This window comes from Protomyctophum bolini (genome assembly GCF_963924005.1).
Source record: "Protomyctophum bolini genome assembly, chromosome: 14".
NCBI lineage: Eukaryota > Metazoa > Chordata > Actinopteri > Myctophiformes > Myctophidae > Protomyctophum > Protomyctophum bolini.
Genome location: NC_137875.1, coordinates 25,274,614 through 25,296,270, shown reverse-complemented (window position 1 = coordinate 25,296,270; position 21,657 = coordinate 25,274,614). Strand labels below are relative to the sequence as shown.

The 21,657-nt window shown below is 42.0% G+C and overlaps 3 protein-coding genes across 6 annotated transcripts in view; 2 read left to right on the top strand and 1 right to left on the bottom strand.

The window, feature by feature from the left end:
- The first annotated feature begins 98 nt into the window (after nucleotides 1-98).
- Nucleotides 99-6,859, top strand: aprt (adenine phosphoribosyltransferase). The gene is made up of 5 exons (XM_080782529.1): nucleotides 99-478; nucleotides 738-841; nucleotides 967-1,100; nucleotides 2,157-2,235; nucleotides 4,246-6,859. Exons 1-5 carry the CDS (start codon nucleotides 390-392, stop codon nucleotides 4,383-4,385), a joined length of 546 nt encoding a protein of 181 aa, XP_080638655.1. The 5' UTR covers nucleotides 99-389; the 3' UTR covers nucleotides 4,386-6,859.
- A 115-nt stretch (nucleotides 6,860-6,974) lies between these two features.
- On the bottom strand, nucleotides 6,975-12,554 carry cdt1 (chromatin licensing and DNA replication factor 1). The gene is made up of 10 exons (XM_080782528.1): nucleotides 12,040-12,554; nucleotides 11,177-11,344; nucleotides 10,685-11,010; nucleotides 10,303-10,497; nucleotides 10,016-10,161; nucleotides 9,784-9,890; nucleotides 9,380-9,568; nucleotides 8,893-9,075; nucleotides 8,376-8,577; nucleotides 6,975-8,088 (listed from the first exon to the last, which is right to left on the bottom strand). Exons 1-10 carry the CDS (start codon nucleotides 12,463-12,465, stop codon nucleotides 7,925-7,927), a joined length of 2,106 nt encoding a protein of 701 aa, XP_080638654.1. The 5' UTR covers nucleotides 12,466-12,554; the 3' UTR covers nucleotides 6,975-7,924.
- A 1,557-nt stretch (nucleotides 12,555-14,111) lies between these two features.
- Nucleotides 14,112-21,657, top strand: part of piezo1 (piezo type mechanosensitive ion channel component 1 (Er blood group)) — an 86,369-nt gene continuing 78,823 nt past the window's right edge. For all 4 annotated transcript variants that reach the window (XM_080781782.1, XM_080781784.1, XM_080781783.1 and 1 more), the window contains exon 1: nucleotides 14,112-14,689. In XM_080781782.1, the coding sequence (XP_080637908.1) occupies nucleotides 14,626-14,689 (64 nt within the window). In that variant the 5' untranslated portion in view covers nucleotides 14,112-14,625. The remainder of the gene's footprint in view (nucleotides 14,690-21,657) is intronic.

The window sequence follows — 21,657 nt, the reverse complement described above, 5'->3', positions numbered from 1 at the left end:
TGTCAGTCTGTTCCAACTACAAATACCGGTAATATATAATTGGTTTATTTTGAAACTTTTAACCGGAAGTATTGTTTTTGTTGCTTTCAGTTCTCATCTCATCGCTGCAAGCCTGCTCGCTTGGCTGCTGGTGTTGCCAAGTGATTTAAAGTGATATTTAGGCATGCATTTGTTGTAAAGCCATTCTTTATTTCAATAAATGCAAAATATATACGTTATAACAACAATAACAATAAGACAACACGTAATAGCTAAACGCAAGATAACAGTCTGCTGCTAAGCTAAAGCTAACACGTTTACTTTGCGCACGCGCACATCACTTCATTCCTGCCTGAGGAGTGAGGACTTGTGTATCACAGCGATCACAGCACAGACCAACTTACCTCACTATGGCAGACCAAGAACAGTCCAAGTTACAGCTGGTTTCAAGCTACATAACACCGGTCCAGGACTTCCCAAAGAAAGGGATTCTTTTTAGGTAAATAATAAATATATTAAAACGTAAATAATGTAAAACGTTACGGTAATAATTAAGGGGAGTTCGGTAACCCACGTTGAAGCTGTCACATGGCCTGAATGGGAACTTGGAAGTGAACTTTGATGTGGTAAAGTGCATTCGCAGTGTCCACACCAAATTCACTTGTTTATCCTGTATCATAGTTATCTCTTTTGTGTGTGTGTGTGTGTGTGTGTGTGTGTGTGTGTGTGTGTGTGTGTGTGTGTGTGTGTGTGTATAGAGATATATGTCCACTCCTGAAGGAGCCTGCAGCTCTGACAGCAGTGATCGATCTCTTTGAAGAACATGTCAAACGGACATACCAGCAAGTTGACCTGATTGTAGGTAAGCAACCTATGATCATACAAACATGCATGCATACATACATTATAGTAAAGTAGCCCTAACTTGGGGCTACCTCATTGCAGGTGGGTGACTAATACAGGAATTATTTCAACTGTGTATTTTAGGTCTAGACGCACGCGGATTTCTGTTTGGGCCTCTGCTGGCCCAAAGGTTAAACTTGGGATTTGTGATGGTCAGGAAGAAAGGGAAACTTCCTGGACCCACTGTGTCTGTGTCTTACAGCCTGGAATATGGCGAGGTATGTATTATCATAGCCAATCTGTCACCTCAGCATATACAATGTTAGACCTAGAATGCCTGTGATCATTTAATTATACTAAGTAAATTGTCATGTATCACAGGCATAGATCGCTTGCATCAGATCCTGGTTCGGGTTCAAAATGGGCGGCATAAATGTGATAAATGCTCCGTTTGTACTCTCCCATTAAATAATTCCAAAAACGTGGTGTGAAAAATGGTCCTCTAGTTTTATATCCATGTGAAAGTTCTGGCACAAAACGCGTATTTAGTGAATTATCTCCACTTTTTCAAGAGATGCACACGGACATCTTTCTCTCCGGGCGAGGGGGACACAGACACAAACACAGACGTCATCACCAATTGACCAGGGAAACGCAAAAGTTTGCAGTCACACAATTGGCAGGTGCTTTGCGATAGGTGCTGGGTAATTAATCACACCACCTGCCAATTGTTTCAACCTGTCATGTTTGTGATGACGTCTGTGTTTGTGTCTGTGTCCCCCTCGCCCGGAGAGAAAGATGTCCGTGTGCATCTCTTGAAAAAGTGGAGATAATTCACTAAATACGCATTTTGTGCCAGAACTTTCACATGGATATAAAACTAGAGGACCATTTTTCACACCACGTTTTTGGAATTATTTAATGGGTGAGTACAAACGGAGCATTTATCACATTTATGCCGCCCATTTTGAACCCGAACCAGGATCTGATGCAAGCGATCTATGCCTGTGATACATGAAAATTTACGAAGTATAATTAAATGATCACAGGCATTCTAGGTCTAATACAATGTATACTTAAAGGACCACTTTTCAACCTATCTTCATATAATAGGTCCTCATTAATAATCATGCTAAAATGGCATGTCCACCAGTGACATCGATGGGGAATCCAAGCCAATAGAAACGGCAGGCTTTCTAATCATGAAAAGTTGCAATGCGAAAATGGAAGCCATCGTTCTCACGATAATAAAAATCTAAACATTTTTGTAAATAAATCTTGTTTTAAGGTCTAGGTCTAGTAGGTAAATGTCTTCACTGTTGTTAATATTTTAGGCTGAAGTTGAGGTCCAGAAAGATGCTTTGAATCCTGGACAGAAGATTCTGCTCATCGATGACCTTTTAGCCACTGGAGGTAATCGGATTTAAAGTTATTTAGAACCCTAAATGCCTATATATTTTTACTTATAGTAAGCCATTTTTCACCCGGTTGCCAATTGCCTAAGCTGTAATCCTGGGCTCTACGCTCCCTCTGCCAACCTGGGGAGAGCCCCAAACTGAGCTCATGTTTCCTTCGATGAGGAGTGAGCAGGCCGCTTTTTTATCACCTGGCTGGAGGAGTTTCCCCGTTAGGACGTAGCGCATGGAAGGAACACATTATTCCAACCAGTTCCTTTCCTCTCCATCAGGCTGACCAGGGAGAGGCAGTATAGAGCGTCGCAGTCCCGCCCCCTCGAGAGACCCGGAAAAGAAATCGCCATTAATTTTCCTCATAGATAAAGTATTTAAAGACGTTTACGCCGCGGACAAAGCCAACTCTTGTCGTGACAAATCATGACAAACACAATGTTTTGGGCCAAACAAATAGTAGAAAAAGTAGAAAAAACGGCAGGTTACAACACTTTTTTTGTTGTTTTTCTTCTTATAAATTATTTGATCGGCCCAAAACATTGTGTTCATTGTCATGATTTGTCACGATCCGAGTTGGCTTTGTCCACGTCAGTAAATAAATACTTTAGGAAAAGCCTATGGAGAAAATGAATGGAGAACCATTTCCTGGGCCACTCATTGTTCTGAAAGGGGGAGGGACTGCGACGCTCTATCCACACTTTTCCTGGGCTCTGTGTGCTCCAGCTCCTGTCGATTTGATCCAATGAAACTGGTCAGATGACCAATGATATCCAATGAAATCAACAGGAACTGGAGCACACACAGCCCAGGAAAAGTGTGGATAGAGACCAGGATCACTGCATGTTTTTTTTGCAAGGTTGTAACTAGTACATACCCTAGGGTACACGTGGAGAACATGCAAACTCCACACAGAAAGGCCCTTTCGCCAACTCCAGCTAGGGTATGGGCACTGAGAACACGCGCCCACATCCTCCCTGGGGGGATTCGAAATGCCTAAATTGAAGATGTGCCTTGGGACCAAGTTCCACTGCTACCATCAAACAGGGTATGCTCTCAGGTAATGCTCTCATGAATGAGCAACCTGGCATTTTCAAAGAGCAATGTTGTGCACATCCAATTGTCGCTGGTGCAGGAGAAAATAAGTATCACAAAAGAAACACCTGTCCCACACACAACTTAGTAGCTCCGAAAAAACATTGTCAGGTGCACAATGTTTCAACCAAACAACCTGGCCTTCCTGATTAGATTAGTGACTCATTCCCCTTTATCTGAATCTGTCACAACACGTAACCAGAATAGTCATGGTTAGGGTCAAAAAACAGTTATTTTTAACATCCACAATTTGCAGTGAATCGTGTGTGTGTGTGTGTGTGTGACGTGTGTGAAATACAACAGAATATCAAGGTACAAAGAGGTAACGATGTGTACAATATGTGATTAGAATAGAGACGATAAAGTGTGATACAATTCTTGTAACATGGTGGGAATCATTGCAAATTGAACTTGGGTGTATAATGGAACCCGTTTTATTTTATCCCTAACCATGTCGACACGCTTATGTGTTGTGACAGATTCAGGTTACGGTAATTGGCTTAAGTGTACATGACAATCTTTACCGTAAACATTATCAGAACTACTATTTTCTTTGCTGCAACCTGACATTTTCCCCAAATGAAATCTTCCATGGCTGACAGGCGTCAGAAATTGAATTTTGACTGTTTTGATTAACTATGATTTTGAGGCTTGTAAGTGTACCTGTGTTGATAGGCCCTTTGAGACGCCTCAAACGTCTAGGCTAGAAAGGAATCATTTGAGGAGGTGACTATTTTATAATTCTAAAAATGGTACATTGTACAGAACTTGTTTATGCATTTATAAATAAATAATCAATGCATAAATAAGCCTCCCTTCATAATCACTTTGAAATTGAGGCAGCAGGTCAAACGTCATTTAGCTTTTAATGGTGTGTGTGTGTGTGTGTGTGTGTGTGTGTGTATTTATATGTCTGTTCCAGGGACTCTTACAGCTGCCTGTGAGCTGATGCAAAAGCAGCAGGCAGAGGTGCTGGGCTGCTTGGTCATTATCGAACTTCAGGATTTGAAGGGAGCAGACAAACTGAAACCACATGCCGTCTTCTCACTGGTCAAGTACTGACACCCTCTCAACAGTATCTTTACATTCATGAAAAGTCCTTTATGTGCCAGTGTGTTGACCAGCCAAATGTTCACTGGCTATGGCTGAATGATTTTGTCTATTTAAATCAGGGGTCCCCAACCTGGGGTCCGCACCCTGCATACCCGCTAGTGGTCTGCAGAACATTCGCTAGTGGTCTGCGATGCCAGTCCGCATGAACATGAGTTTAAATTTATTTTATATATAATATTCACAAATTAAACAAATAATAAAATCCACACCATTATGATGCTCCCATTTCACATCAATTATGCAGGCCCTATTTATAGGACAGCCACTCTCTGGCTGATCTTTTGCTGCCATCTCTCACCTACTACTGGTACTACTTTACCACAGGTAGTTTCGAGGAAGCGATCTGAGTAGGGATCTAGCTCTCTACCCGTGCTTCAAACGAGCATCACCGCACACCTAATCAAAACTAAGTTAGGTTTACACAGGACATTTTCGTGTCATAGTGGCTGTCGAAAAAATCGAATATCTTAGTTACAATGACATTTTGTTGACTTTGTTTTTTTTATACCACAATGGTAACTGTATTATAATCACAATATTACACTCGAGGATGTGCGTTACCGTCATTAATGGCACTTCTGCGCTGCCTATGGAAATCGGCTAGTTCCTGCCATTAATGACACTAACGCACACCCTCTCGTGTAATATTGCTTAATTAACATCGCAGTCACCAACCTGAGGTCCTACATTTTAAAACATACTTTCTAAATCTAAATTATATTTTCCCATCATCCCAGAACAATATCCCACATTTCAATTATAATTGAGAGAGAGAGAGAGAGCTAACACAACACTGGCATAAATCATTGTTTACCCATGACTAATGACTGGCCTAACCAATGACTAGTCTAATCCAAAAACTGTGACTCTAAACTAAGGTCACATTCTCACCTAATACTTCGGTAGACTCGGATGCGTATGGGCGGAGAAATGGGATTCTTGCATATTTAATTGGCTACGGTTTGCCTTCACACTGTCATGATCCGCAGCAATTGGAAACGCAGCAGGGGGGACCTTTATCAATGTGTTCCATTCATAAACTAGCCTACACAGTGAAATGATAAATCTATGGTGATAAAATTATACTCATAACGTGCATATGTCATGTGTCGTGCCGTCTGGGACTGCCCCCCCTCTCTCTCGCTCTCTCACTATATAGCACGCAGCCACGCACTGTTCTTTTGGGCATGGAGGCACAGCGCTGAGCGCACTGATATAACAGACAGCAGCGCAAAATGTTTACAAGTTTATCGAGATGAAAGTTCCTACTCCCCACTAGTCTCCACACAGTGACAGCACTCCATGTTTACGGCACGCACAGACAGACAGAATATTCTGTAGGCTATAATACTATTACACTGCACTGCAGTGTTTGTGTTTTCTTAAGCAATTGATTAATGTAGGCTACTCGTCATTTCGATCAGGGCTTCAGTCTCCACTCTCCTCATTCGACCACGTCTATCCACGGCTGCGTAAAATATGCCTTCTCCGTCTCCAACTGTGTTCAGCTCCTCACCCGCCACATTGTTTGCTTCATTTCCTTTATTTGCTGCGAATTGCATTCACACCTGCACCGAATCGTAGTCAAGCGCGATTGGAAGCGAAGCGAAACCCCCGTTTTTGCTCGGAGTAAAATGCGGTTCTTTGCTGCGCATTAGGATTCGAAAGAGCCTTCACACCTGCCAAACGAAGCACACTTTCTGAAAATGCGCAGCAGGATTCGTTTTAATCGCAGCAAAGCTCTCTGGTGAGAATGCGACCTAAGTACTGCACCCGTCTATTCAGCTTCTCAATGATGTGCTTAACAATATATATTACAGTTGGGCTACAAGTGGTTCAGTTTCCAGTCACTCTGCATGATGTGCATGTGATGGATATCGGTGTGTAATGATCAAACCAACTCATGCGTAGTGTCATTAGTTCGATAGTGATTGAGATGTATACAACCAGAATCAGGCAAACGTCCGGGTGAATAAATCAGTCTGTTTATTTCTGTTAGTGTACATAGTTTTATCGCTTTGGTCTCATTCACAATGCTCCTCAGGCCATTTTCTGTAGGCTGCATGAGAAACTATTTTTTAAGTGCATTCCATGCATTTGACTTTCAGTATGTTAAACCTGACCACCTACTCACGTTTCTTTTAAGGCTCTGATGAAATGCATTCCATTAATAAGATAATGTCAGTTTCAAGACAACCGTACATACCGATTATGAAAATATAAAGAGTAATGCTCTGGTCTTAATGTTATTTCAATTGTAATTTGGTTACTTTAAACTAGCCAGATCTATTGCATGAAGAGATTTACAGATGTCAACATTGGAATAATGTATTTATCGTAACAATCAAATAAGTATTTGTACCAATTTTTTAAAGGTTGACGAGTTCATAATGAACACGATAAAGTTCTAATTCCACCCTCAATTATCTGTTGTCACTTATTTCCTCAGATTGTCTAGCCATAATAGCTTTTGTATGTGAGATGAGATCTGTCAGGATATCCCCCATGATAGTAATCCGCAGTGTAGAAAGTGCTGTGATGAGCCCACTGTCTTGAGTAGGCTGCTGTACTCTTGTAAAACATAGCCCCTTCACACCGTCTTTTCTTGGGACAAAATATTTGTCGAATCATTTATTAAATCCACAAGTTATACTTTAACTGAAACAGAAGTGACATTCAACAATTGGGGAGGGTAGGTCTATGAATAAACAAAGCATAGGATGTCTCTGGATAGCATTTGAGCCCCAGAATCCACAAACGCTACATAATGGTGCATATTAAGACATCTTGCACTAATGTTTCAGTTGTCAGTATTTAACTTGCATAAATCGGTTACAGCCAGTAAAAATATACATAACCAAAAGATATTGCACATTAGCTGCCATTATACACTACCTCTACACAGTAGTGTGGAAACTATTAACACTTTTAAGGTGGTTTAAGTGACATATTTTTATTTTGTTAAAATAAGTGTTTAATAGATAAATTTGTTCAGTAACACAGGTCTCTCCAGCTCTTAAAATAAATATATATTTTTTCCAGGTCAGGATACCAATTTCATCCAATCGGAAGAGACGATAAATGTGAAAAGGGAAGTGATTAAACATTAGCAGACAATTGGCACACTATGAAAATGTAAGCCGATAAATGGCTTCCCTTTCCCCGATTGGTGTCCCATCTGAGTTTGTTTAATAAAGAGCAGTCTCAATAAGGAGACCCTTGTTACTGAACACACTAGCTATGACTACGGAATATAACTTAAATAAAAATATCACTTAAAGCATCTTTAACACTAAAACACCTGAAAAATCATCTAGGTAGCTAGATGGAAAAAAAATCTTAGTGGAGAAACCCAAAAATGTTTGACTTCTTGTGAAGCTTGATTCTCCATTCGAGTACAAGAAGCTGGGACTCAAACAATGACCATGCAAAATGTGTTTTCCTTGGTCAATTGGGTTCTTAAATCTTGGGAGGAGAATTGTGAGCCATCAGTGTCTCTCCTCCTCTTTCATCCTGGCATTGAGTTTGTCCACAACAACGTTGAGTTCCATGCTCCTAGTCAGTTTCAGGTACAAATCCTTCCTGATGGGATGGATGACTAACCAGTCAGGGGCCAGCTCTGAGAGCAACCGGAGGTGTTTCTCCATCTCTCCTGAAAGAGAATGAAACTAATTAGACATAAGTTAACCTACGTCTTCTGCCCATATTACATTCCAGGGAGTCAGGATGTGGTTCAGTGAGTAAAGTATGCATGCATTTCATATTGATTTAAATTCCTCAGTCTTAATATACACTATATGTTCATGCTCCCACAACAGTTATGTAGGTGCTAATAGTCCCTCCATCAACTCCCACTCCATTTGCAGCTCATTTCAGTTAGAAGCAAACACGAGCCTCACCGACTTGGCCTGGTTTGGATACAGTTAAATAATAACAAACCTGTAGAAAGGGCCGATCTGTAACTAGCCACCATCCTGTTACAGGCTAGTTCCATAATCAGAGCTGGTTTCTTCTCAGCAACGAAGACATTCCGCAGAATCCTGGCCAGCTCTGGAAGACGTGACATCTTCAGAAGGCGCTGTTCCTGGACAGGGTTCCGTGTCATGGCTGCCTGCAGCTTCTGTGCCTCCTTTGCCCGAATCTATCAACACAACAAACCATTTGAATGAGCACTATGCTGTTGAATTACAACCACCTGAATGGGTACAGGGTGAATCTGTCAACACAACCTTCTGAATGGGTACTATGCTGGTGAATCCGTCAACACAACAACCGTCTTCTAAATGGACACCTTGCTGGTAAGTGGTGAAATCTGTCAATACATTTTCTGAACTGGCATGGGCACTACTCTTCTGAACTGTGGTGACAAGACTGACAGCAGTTTTAGCAACAGGGGAAAAAAATAGCTTAAAAAAAGTTGAAAGTTGATGGCCCCTGTAATGCACATAGGACGTACCCTCTCCAGCAGAGCCTGAGACACTCCTTTGAGTGCACTTGGTGTCTGAGTTGTAGTGGTAGATGTGGAGACTGGTGTGACGGTCACTGTGGGGGAAACAGGCGTGGAGGTCTCGGGAGAGATCTTCTCTACCCCCAGTGTGTCTGCCGTTTTCAAAGCCATGTTAGCCAGGGCCTTCTCCATCTACACAAACATTACAAAATGAAAACGATCAAATAATTTTTTGTGGATAGGCTCCAGACAAAATGGCATGTTGAGCAGTTAATTAATTTAAGAAAAATGTCTTAATTCCCGTCAATATTGAAATATTAAAAAATGATATATTTTGAGCTCAATGAATTGCATTGTGAGCATGCAGATTCTTACAATATAAAACAGGGCTTAATAAGGTTAATGATTTATTCTATTATTGATACTTTGATAGATATAATAAAACATGCTTTGATAATCAACCCATTGCTGTTCTCTAATCTTGAGGCCAGTCTACCTTGGGTGTCATGAGTGAGCGCGCCTTGTCCAGAACCTCCTGGGCCGTGGAGACTTTATCAGTGTGTGGAGGCTGAGGCACCGGGCTGCACTCCACTATTGGCACAGTGTCCACGTTAAAGCGTGGGTGCCAGCGCGTCAGCTGGTCATCTGGTACAGACAGTTGGGGAACGGATGAGGACAGAAAGGTCTGTGGACATACGGGATAGAAAGAAATGTTAAATTAAAAAGCTTGTGACAAGGGAGTTTAAGGTCTACTCAACATGCCAGGCTAGTGCACAAATTCCCTTAAGGGTATTTCTAGAATTTGTTTGCCACAAACCTCAAGTTCAAATGTACCGGTAAGCGTATGTAAGAGAGAGTAAGAGATAACGCTTTCAAATGAAAGCTGCAGTAATGACTGACCCGGTGGTGTTGTTTAACGATGGACACCAAGCTCTGGTGGAAGATACGTCTTCTCTCCAGGAGACGAGAGGCTGAAAGGAGAGGACGAGCCTCATTCTTGTCCGACTCTGCAGGAGGGGAAAACATCCTTAGTACACAAGACTTTACAGGGGCATATCGCACCATTAGGAATAAAACTGAAAAACACGTCACGTCAGTAGTGATGGTATAAGGTTAGTGTTTGTGTGCTCACCAGGGCAAATGACAGGCTCCATAGTGAGTTGGTAGCTGCCCTTCTTGATGTTGTACGAGAAGGTGGGAATATTCTTCTCCTGTCTGAAGGTGTAGGCATTGGGGAAGACAGTCTTTATCCTACCTAGTTGACTCTCATCAAAGCGTCTGGACAAGGGGGTGAGAGTCGAGAGACACCAGTAAATCAAATGTCAGCTAAAATGCATTTCCAATCACGACTCCCAACTTCTAGGCCAAAACTACCACAATGAACATTAATGTTAGTTAATATGGAAAACTTCCACCTACTTGTGGGTCATGTCCTGAACGCCCTGTTTGACCTTGGCGAAGGTCGCCGTCTCAGAGCGATTGTAGAGCATGCCAACAATAGTGTCCATGCTGCGGAATATCTCTGCCAGCAGCTTGTATTGGTAAGGCAGTGTCAGACCTGGGGGCACCGGCTCAGCTAAGGTGTGGTACCGCTGGTAGCCAGGTAGACCATCGCTGATGGGAAAAATATAGATCAGCACAGTGAATGTGAAAGCTTGATTAACGTCATTTGTAGGATGACAGCCCTAAATTGAACACTTCTTTAAAAGAAGGGGGGGGGGGGGGGGGAGACAGTCAAGACACCCTGACAGTTGCCAAATTCACATTATTGTACAAGGGCACAAAGCACCACACTACTCACCTTTCCAGTGTCAGAGTCTCACTCTCTTTGCTCTCCTGTCTCACTCTCTCCTCCTTTCTCCTCTGTACACTGGCTGCTAAATCCTTAGCCCTAGATAGAGTGGCCTTGAGGCCTGGAACATCTGACACAGTGGACATCTGGGTTGTGTCAACAACAGGGGTGGTAGTTGTGTCATCAGACGCTGGGGCAGTTTTTGAGGACGTCGAGGGTGAATGTGCAGCTGGACTGACATTGGATGGGCATGCAGGCTTGGACAGTTTCTCTGCCTGTTTCTTGATCTTCTGAAGGCGGGACTTGAGTGCCGTAATTTCCTCTTTAGACAACGTCTAACAGACAGAAGAAAGGGATAATCAGACACTTTTTGGACGGTTCTCATTACGCAGACTCAGCATTGGTGTGGAATGCTATTTATTATTTTTTTAATACACATTTCTGCTTTTCACTCATTTGATACATTAACCATTTCTATCTGAGTAGACATAGACATCTTACCTTGCTGGCCTGTTTTCCAGTCTGCTTAGCAGTGACTTGTGTGCTGCCATGTGGTGAGCTTTTAGCAGTGTTGTGAACTTGACTCTTGGTCTCTTTTTGGATTGTAGCAGACTGTGGTGATGGGGCCTCTGAGACACGGCTGGCGCTTACAGGGGCCTGAGGTGTACACTGGAGACACAAATGAGGACAGTAGGAGGAGACATATTAGAAACCATAATGTGATCTATTTGCATTTAAAACAAAACATACCATGGGTGAGGAATGGCAAGATTGTGAAAATGTAACTGGGCACACTGAACACAAAATACAGTCTGAATGCTTAATCAAGCCTTGAGATCAAACCACTCACTCATCTGTGGGTATACATGGTAATGAGGCTGGGGGTTGGGAATCGTGGGATGTATTATTAGTTCGTGTAAGTTGTAGTAAGACGTGAAAAATGTTGACCATGAAAGTCTTGCCTTGCTTTATACTTAAACAATGAGTTGATTCAACTCAAATTTGACTGATCGTATTCAATTTCAGTCCACGTTGCAGACCAATAACATGTTGCGTACAAAGTCAAAATTGCTTTAATGTTGCATTATAATGTCTTATGCCGATTACATATTGTTGATGCACTGGATCCCTATTAGGGATTAGTTCATTTGTGAAATTGATCGAACACGTAAAATAGTCTTAATACATATAAATAATGTATTTTACATTGCTGACACATCGTCCTAAATAAAACATTGCTGTTTCGTTTCACGTAGCCCCTACGGTGGTACCGTCCCAACATTCAGAAAAGTTAACAGAGGCTGCCGAAAGGGGGTTTCACGATAATGCGAACTTGAGGGGACTCGAAAGAGAAGACAACATACCAGAATCAGCTTTTTTCTTGCGGTCTTTTTCGGGGCTTTCACGCCCGGATCTGCGTCCTTGTCACGGTTACCAACTTCCACACGTACTTTCTTTTTGGTCGAGCTATGCTCCGCGGTACTGCAGAACAAAGCGGCTCCCAGGTCAAACTCTGCGTCTGTCGAAGTCCGCTTCGGCGTCCGTGGAGGACTGATCGCTGCCCCCGGGGATCCTTCGTCAACCGCGGTGGCCTCGTCGATCACTCGGATAAACTCTTCGTGTATGGAGGACTTTGCAGAGCAGAGAGATATGGTGCTATCGGCTGTGATCGTGGCTTTAGTTTTGCGACCAGCCGCCGAGGTCTTTCCTTTGCCCCGCCGTAATCCATCGACACCACCGGCAGCTTTCTTCCTGTGAGCAAAGAAATCCGTCACCCGAGCCTGAGACATGATTGTAGTTGATGTGTTTGTTGATGAAAGCGATTACAGCTCAAGTTTTTATATCATTTTGTGGAGAGGAATGCCCAAACAGGAACCAGAACAACTTTCGCGCGAAATACGCACACACCACGCCCCTTATCGCGCCCCCGCTGCTGCTTTCATGGCTCTGGTTGGTCCCAAGGCGAGGGGGCGCCTGTCTATCGCTGTCTATTGGTTACAAACTCCACGTCTCCTCCTCCTTTGTTGTGTACTGGCTGTTGTTTGGATTTGGGGAAATTACTTATATATTTGCATTACCGCCACCACCTGACCTGGAGCAGTGGCATTGGTTCTCAAACATTTTCATTTCAATCTAAAGACCCCAAGTTTGGTATGTCGTATGTGCATTATTAGGCCACGCCGCCACAGACGGACCACCATACCTGCATGATGAGAGTACACATTTTAACCAAATTGGTCAGAGAGAGTACAGACCTGTCCAACTCGATTTAGTTTCGAACTATCAATAATATCTAGCTGTCCCTGGGGGGACCTCTTCAGGGATATCTGGGGGTATCCGAACCCCACTTTGAGAACCACTGATCTGGAGTGTGTAGAGCAGTAGAAATTTCATCACGAAAGTTGATGAAGTGAAAAGATAGAAACACATGATTACATGGAATGGCAGGATATAAGAATGGCTTAATGGCTTGAAACAATAATTTCAATCTACTCAAAATGTAATCTAAGATCATCTTGTGTCAGTTGTGTGTAATGTTGTAATGTAATGTAATGTTGCTGATTGCTGAACCTGAACTACAGGATACCACATTGGGTAGCTTCTGTTTTACTGTAAAATAGTTGATCATATCAGCCACTAGGGGTCACCACTGACTCGTCCATTACACTGACACGTTAACTTGTATAGATTTGTCACCTAATGTTTTGGCCCTAAAGTAAACACATTCTAAAAAATGACTTGTTGTTTACTAGATCATATTTTCAGGATGGTATGGCAGTTTAAAAAAGAAAAGAAAAAAGGGCCTTTTATTTACTTTTGACATTAAATAGGCTATTTAAATGTGCCTTTAAAATGTCCATATCCCAGAAAGGGTTGGTTAGTTAGTTAGTTAGTTAGTTAGTTAGATGGTTAGTTAGTTCAATCTATTTAATTTTCATCCTCGAAACATGCATGGTATAACGGCTATAACCATCAGTCAGTTTTGCTTCATATGGTTGCAAGCACTCATAAAACTGTATTTTATTTCCAGATGAGATTGGCACTTGCTACAGTGCATACTGCCATTTTACTTTACAAGGAAACAACATCACAGGTCGAATTAACTCACACATTTACATTTTGCATTCATATGACATAGGCTAATGTTTTGAAGCTGGGTGTAAAATTCGATCAAATGTGGAACTCTGCACAGTAAACTTTTAGCGTGTGCGCGTGTGTGTGTGTGTGTGTGTGTGTGTGTGTGTGTGTGTGTGTGTGTGTGTGTGTGCGTGCGTGCGTGCGCAACTGTGCATGCGGTTTCGCCAGTGTGTCTGCTAGGCACCTGAGTTTACTTGAACCTCCTAAAGCCACAAATAGTTTAGTACCAAAACTGGGCGAGACTACACACTACACAGCAGCAGAGGGAGGTGACAGCATAGCTGTAGTCACTACACAGTGTAGTTAGTTCACAGTCCCAGTGCTCAGTGCTCAACTGTGTCCGTGAATCACATTTTCCATGAACACACTGACTGGGTTATTACTTTACTCTGAGGAAGAAAGAAGGGAGAGCGTGGAAAGATCGAGGAGCCTTTCTCACACCCCGGGTCGGCGAATTTCTTGGAACATTTTTTAGACTACTCGTGGATATATTTTTGGGCTTTGATCTTCTAAACATGGGGAGCTGAGATGATAGAACGTAGAATCACCACAGGGATCTAATGTACAGCTTCTTTTGACACTTTTGATCCATTTTGGGGGAAGTGATCATGATCGCTCGTTATTGTGCGAAGTATCGGTTTCTGGCTGTTTTCAATATTCCACCATTATGTTCTGTTGAAACAATATACGTAGTTGCTAACTAAGTATCACTGCTGTGGATTTATTGGCAATTCCTGGTCGAGGGTGGAGGAGGAGTACGTGTTGGAGGAATGTCGTTGGGAGTGTGAAGAAATTCTCTGTGCCAAGCCGAGATGGAGCTTCAGGTGGTCATAGGACTGCTGTACTGTGTTCTACTGCCCATCGTGCTGCTGGCAGGTAACAACCTCCGAACAAGTCACAACACAATGTTTAGAATAATCTCACAGTAAGCGCAGGCCACAAAGATTTATACATTCACCACATAGTACCACGACCAAACACTTTTTTTTTTTTTTTAAGTAGAATGGTAATTCCATTACTTTCATACTGCTCAGCTCTGAACTCAGAACTACGGATGGTATTAAAGCATCTGGGTGGGCTGAAAATACAATATTTTAATAATTATATAAAAAAGGTATCACATGATGTATGTATGAATAATTAATTCATTGTCACTTTTTATTGCCCAATATTTTAGTTATACAGTCATTGCAGCAATACATAGGCTATGGTCTCAATGCTGACCATTCTGTTTGACTTTGGACTAGAAGTCTAGCTCAGGATGAGAGAAACAGAGATGGTGATCAGTCTGGGTTTGTGAATATCTCTAACTTGATTGATTGAACATTCTATTTCACAGTATGCAGAATGGGTTCATTTCAAACAAAAGCACAAGTCAATACAAAAACTGTTACTTTGTGGACCATCCATGATTAAGCATTACATTTATTTACAACCATTTTAAATTCATCAGAACATTTAGAGACGTAGGTACAAATATACACTTCTATAAAATAAATCATCATATAAAGAAAGGAAAAACATGATGTACAGTATGGGGAGAAAGGGGTGGGGAGCAATAGAACAAAAAAAGCCAAGTAAATGTACTTGATCACAATATATCATATGTTATTTATTGCACGATGCTTTTATCGCTAATGTGTCTCACTAGGAATACAGGTGTTTCTACTAGTGAGAGTAGAAACCCTGACATATTTAGAGGAGGCACTGACAAAATTAAGCTAGACACAGATCCCTTATTTGAGCAGAGTAGCTCAGCCTGAAGCACAAACCCTAATGTCTCCTGGCCAACGGCGGTGGGATTCCCTCTTGGCTTGGTTTCACACGGGGTAGACCTGGATTTGAATCTTGGGTGATACATTGGTGTGATCCAGATCAGGTTTCCTGGAGGTGGGGAGGTTAAAGGTTAGGTGGGTGAATGTTGCAGAGGAGCTCAACCTGAAGTCCAAAGCTGGCTTGGCATAGGGATATTGTAGTTAACTTGTATTTGTAGATGTTTGATTTCCCACGTGGGGGACCTGGTGTTAAACTATGGAACTATATTATGGAATTATTAAATATTAAAACAATTGTTTGACCTGGCAGCACGACTTAATTGCGTAATATACTCAGCATGTCTTCAGATCCAAAGGGATGTGACAGAAGTTATTGAGTTGAATTGGATGGCATTATGCTGATGCTTATTGTTCCCACACACAAGCACACACACACACACACACACACACACACACACACACACACACACACACACACACACACACACACACACACACACACAATCATAACCATTGTCCTGACTGTAAAGATTCCATAGCTTAGTGGTCAGGCTGTGTATGTACCGTTACCGTAGCGTTTCGGTAAATGGAAGTTTCCATTAGTCAGACTGCCAGACTGCTGTTGAAATACAACCATTCCTGTCCTACTCTCCGGTCTATTCTCTGCTTCTATGAAATTGCAGGAAAAGTTCTATTTAAGTGGCTCCCAAACTTTGTAACGCCATGTGCTCCTATTGCACGGCTCTACACATCAAAGGCTCATTTATACTTGTGTGACCATGTTAGTTGCAGAAAATAACAGATTTTTCAATTATCATGTCATGTTTTTCAGTATAAATTGTCCATTAGCCCTTTTTCAGTGCTAACTTGTGTCCTTTCCTTTTGAGCGAATGGTTTCTGGCCTACAAATGTATCACGCTACAAAAGTGTTTTTAGGCTCGCTAGTGAAAGCGCAGTACAAGAAACTTGTTTCTTTGTCTGTCAAATGTGCTGCATTTTCCCGATCCGAGACATAGGAAATGAGAGATGCTATGCTTGCTACTGACAATGTACCCCCCCCCCCCCCCCCCCCCCACACACACACACACGCTCAACCCCCAGTCTATGCTACAGATGTTAAAAACATGCGTTTTTTTACCCTCAGAGATTTATTTTTCCTTCAGTAATAATCATGTTAATTTGTCAGTAAACCAAGCATACCATTTTCCCTAACATGATATTGATTATGACATCAATAAAAACATACATTTGGACTAGTCATACATACAGATATAAAACACAGAAACAACAAAATAAGACCATAACAACAAAACTGTCAAAAAACAGTTACATATACTGAGATTCGACAGGAAGATTTAAGAGTAGGTTATTAAGTTGTCCATATAGATATTGGGCATACATCTTTTGCGCGAGTTGTAGATTGCTCCATGAAGTTGGAGCATCATAGCAGAAAGCATTTTTTTCCTGGAATGTATTGTATGAATATATATTGGATGCTCTCTCAAATTGTCTTTAGTTACTTTTAGCAGTGTAATTAGTTGTAGGTTTTAATTCTACCACAGTGAAGCTAAGGACACATTTCCTCCAGTGAGAATATTATATTCCATTATCTGATTCTGATCTAATCTAAAACACAAAACAAAACACAAAAACATGTCAGACGGCTATTTGGTCCAGTGATTGATCAAGCCTACAAATTCCCAGTTGTCTTGATTGGTCGTCAGAAGTTTCACAGGTTGATGTTATTAATCAACTCCAGATGAAATGAAATGATGATTAGGTTTTAGAACTCTAGATGTACTGTATGCCTCTGAGTACCAGAAGTTGTTGATCTATGCTGCATGGGGTAATTAATTAGCAAGATAGATAAAATGAAGCCTTGATTAAGTCGTCCTCTAATCTACATCTACGGGGCGGGCTAACAATAGTGGAGGGTACTTACTTTATGTTATGCTAAATGGTTCATGTGGTGGGAATATTGAGGACTGACGTGTGTGTGTGTGTGTGTGTGTGTGTGCGCACGCGCATGTACAGTGTGTGCATGTGTGCGCACGCTGCACACATGTTTGAGGCAGAAACTTTTGTGTGTGGTCTATGGAGAAGGGAAAATGTCTAAAGAGTTGAGATGAAATGCATCTTAAAAGTGGAAAGCATTTTTTATCCAGATAATGACAAGCCTCACACTAGCTCACCTCTCCTCTATCCTTCTCATGCCCCTCTCCTTTCCTGTGCTCTGCTCTGACTGATTTCAGGAAAAGAGGTGAAGAAGGAAGGAAGAAATAAATAAAGTGTAGATTGATTGAATACTTTTAACAGTTTGCAAATTGTACAGTGGTATGATTATACAAGGATGCTAAAAGAACACAAAAGTTGGAATGGAAAACTTGTTTCCATTGTGGTCCTGTGTATTATATTCATCGAGACATTTAAAGACAAGTTACAAGTTACAAATTGCAGACTGGTGCTTTTTTGTGGACGGTTTGAAGGAGACATAGGAGGACATTTTGGTGGCATAGCAGTAGAACAAATTTAACCCCATGTTTGTGCCGAATCTGGGTTGAACGAGCTCAGTGGAGCTCCCTCTGGTGATCTCGTTCAACCCAGATTCGGGTTGTTATTAAAAAGGGTAGAAAAGAGGCAGAAAGCGCGAGATATGACAGAGACGAGGCCTGATTTGATGGAGTGAGATTGGAAGGGACATACGTTCCCTTTCTTTTAATTCCATATGGATGGAATGGAATCCTGTAGTGAAATCTTCATTCAACTCTACATCCTCCACTCCACTGTGGAGTTCTGACTACAGGATTGGAGCTTGCTAGGAATTCAGTAGGCCACCTTGGCCTGGATACTTTATTGTTTGTTTGTACATGATGGACTGTAATGTTATGAAGCAGATGGGTGCTTTTCCTGCTGATAGTCATGTTATGATTACTTTATTGTGTATTGTTAGGCTATAATATCATTGGAATGACTTGTTATTGGTTCATGCTGACGTGCTGAATGGTATTTGGTGGAAAATGAGTGTCCCCATTTGGGATGAACAAAGCTGTATTTTCTGTCTGTCCATTTATTAATCTGCATAGAAAGCCAGGCAGTTCCTCCAGTTTACCGGTTATTTTGCTGCTCAATGTACCCACCACCCCCTAAAAGAAAAAACCCTGAAGGATTCTTTGAAAAAATAAACGCAGTGAACAATGTTGGCACCCTTTGGGGTTTTATTGCAATTCTGTCTGCAATCTGCTTGTGTAGGTGCTGAACAAACACAATGCCCTTTTCTACTGTTCTCTTGACTTGTCAGATTATTGTGACTGCAGGTCGCATTTATGGAATTTATGGAATCTATTGTGTGTTGGTTGGTTGGTCACCCCAGGCAAGCCCCCATATTATGGTGCCCAGGTCTCGTGACATCATGTGACATTATCAGGGATGGAGATGTGGAGACCCTGATGTCATAGTAAATGCGACCTGCTGTCGCAGTTGAGCCCAGATATGGAGAACTCTGATGTCATCAATATTAGCCAGCAACTCTACATCTGACCTCAAACCTCAAACCCTTAGATCTCCATATATGGATGGATATATGTCAGAACCTGTTCAACATTCCATATGTTGTTCCTTCCCCATCCATCCTTCCTCTTCGATGTCTCCCTTTTGGCTTATACCTGTTCATTCAAATTTCAAACTTTAGACGGGCCTGTCCCAAAGTTATTAGTGCAGCCGCCCGGCAGCCGGCGAATTCTAGAGTTCTCAACAGGCCCACCTGTCCATTCAAACTCTAGACGGGCCTGCCCCAAAGTTGTTAGTGCAGCCACGCCCGGCAGCCAGCGAAAACTAGAGTTCCAACATGCCCGAAAATTAAGGGCCGGCCCTACCTGGGCCCTCATCAAACCCTGTACACTCAATGTCCCTGCTACCACCCTTAAATCTCCATATACTGTATGGAGCTGACCTGTTCTGACATTCCATTATGTTGATCTGACCTCATCAAACCCTATACACTCAAGACATGCTCCATATATGGCCAGTACAGAATTCATTCCATGTTGATCTGACCCCCCATGCCAAAGCACCAGCCCTCAGGCGTCTTACTGGTAATTAGGCTACATAGTGGCTACATACTGTAGTGACATACTGACAGTTGCACTATCATCTTCCCCAGAAGTAATCATGTTTGTAAGTGAGATGTTTTCTGATGTAGCTACCGTTTACATTGAGGCAGTCTAGAATGCCTCAGGAAAACTAATCTAAATCAAAATTTCCAGTGTTTAGACTAGTCTGACTAGAAAATGACCATTTGCTTGACAACGTGCTGTCAGTAGCAAAGCTGATGAAAACACAACAGACTGTGAAGCAGGTTACAGTCCTCATGTAACTGCATGTTCTGCCTTTTCTGTCACACACACACATTGCAAGCACGTTGCACACACACCTGGCAAGAAGCTGGCATGTTTGATACTCTCAAAACCCTGAGGTTGGTTTCATTTCTATCCTGTTAGAACAAATTCACTGTTGATACCTGGAATGACAGAGAGACTAGCCTACATGGATCACACAAACTGAGCTCACACATAGCTCAGATTCCATGTATTGACATGGAATGGAAGTTGAGGTTTGTGTGTGTGTGTGTGTGTGTGTGTGTGTGTGTGTGTGTGTGTGTGTGTGTGTGAGTGTGTGTGTGAGTGTGTGTGAGTGTGAAAGTGTATGTTTTATTAGTCGCAGTAACGGCAATCATCAAAAGTGTAGCAACGCATCCTGAAACATGTGGCTATAACAATTTAGGCATTTAGTAGATGCTCTTAATCCAGAGCGATTTACAGTAAGCAATGTAAACATAAGGTAATATCTATGTAGACAGTGTAGTGCATCAGTAATCTAGGATCATAGGTAAACCTGAACCTATCATCAGGATGTACTGTATGTAGCTATATTTCTCTTTTGTTTGTGTGTGCGTGTAAACATGCGTGTGCAGACTGTGCATGTCCACATTCTATTGTAGAAGTGGACCTTTTGTCAGTACACCACTTTCCGTTACACATGTGGCTATGGAATGAATGGAGTAAATAGAAATCAGTTGAAGGTGTGTGTGTGTGTGTGTGTGTGTGTGTGTGTGTGTGTGTGTGTGTGTGTGTGTGTGTGTGTGTGTGTGTGTGACTGTGTGTGTTTGTGTGTGTGTGTGTGCGTGACTGTGTGCGTGCGTGCATATTGAGGTTAGTGAGTCAGCACTATTCCAGAGAAGGCTGGTTTAGCAAGGCATTCTTAAGTCTTAGTGAGAAATACCCCCATTCTGTGTGAGATCGCCTCATCTCAGGGAGTGGTGGTGAGACAGTGAGAGAAAGGGAGACAGAATGATATGAATTTGTATATTGAGCTTACACAGTAAAACCCAGGAACATTTTTACAGTCTGTGTTAAATCAACACTCACATTTTACTGTGCACAGTCAATAGGCTAAGCTAAACACCTGATAGCGTCACCCCCCATTGATTAGACTACACCCTGTCGTGTGTGTGTGTGTGTGTGTGTGTGTGTGGGGGGGGGGGGGGGGGGGGGGAGGCAGTGATTGCCTCTGTCCCCTTGGCCATTTTCTTTCCACAAAAACAGGAAAGCAGGTCAGTAAAAGGCGTCACTGTTGCACACACACACAGTCACACACACACACACACACACACACACACACACACATGCGCACACTACGCCAACAATGGAAAGGGACTATAATACGTCACAATGTCAAACAAATTCCACAAGTCGATTTGTTGGGGAAAAAAACATATTCATAATATTAAAGTTACCAATATGTCTTAAAAATAACTTTACTTGTGTGTACTATGTTGTCATGTACCATCAGAATTCAGGGCCCACATGCCAGATGTGGGTTACTAGCCAACTCTGCGGGTGATTGATGAACTAAGTACTAAATTAAGTTCTATCACTAATCCATGTTACATATATAGGCCTGCCACTATTATTACTTAATCACCTAATCATAGCCTGATTATTTGAAATAATCACCATTATCTAATTATTTGAAATAATCACGTTATCTTGCATATAATCGTCATAATTGCCA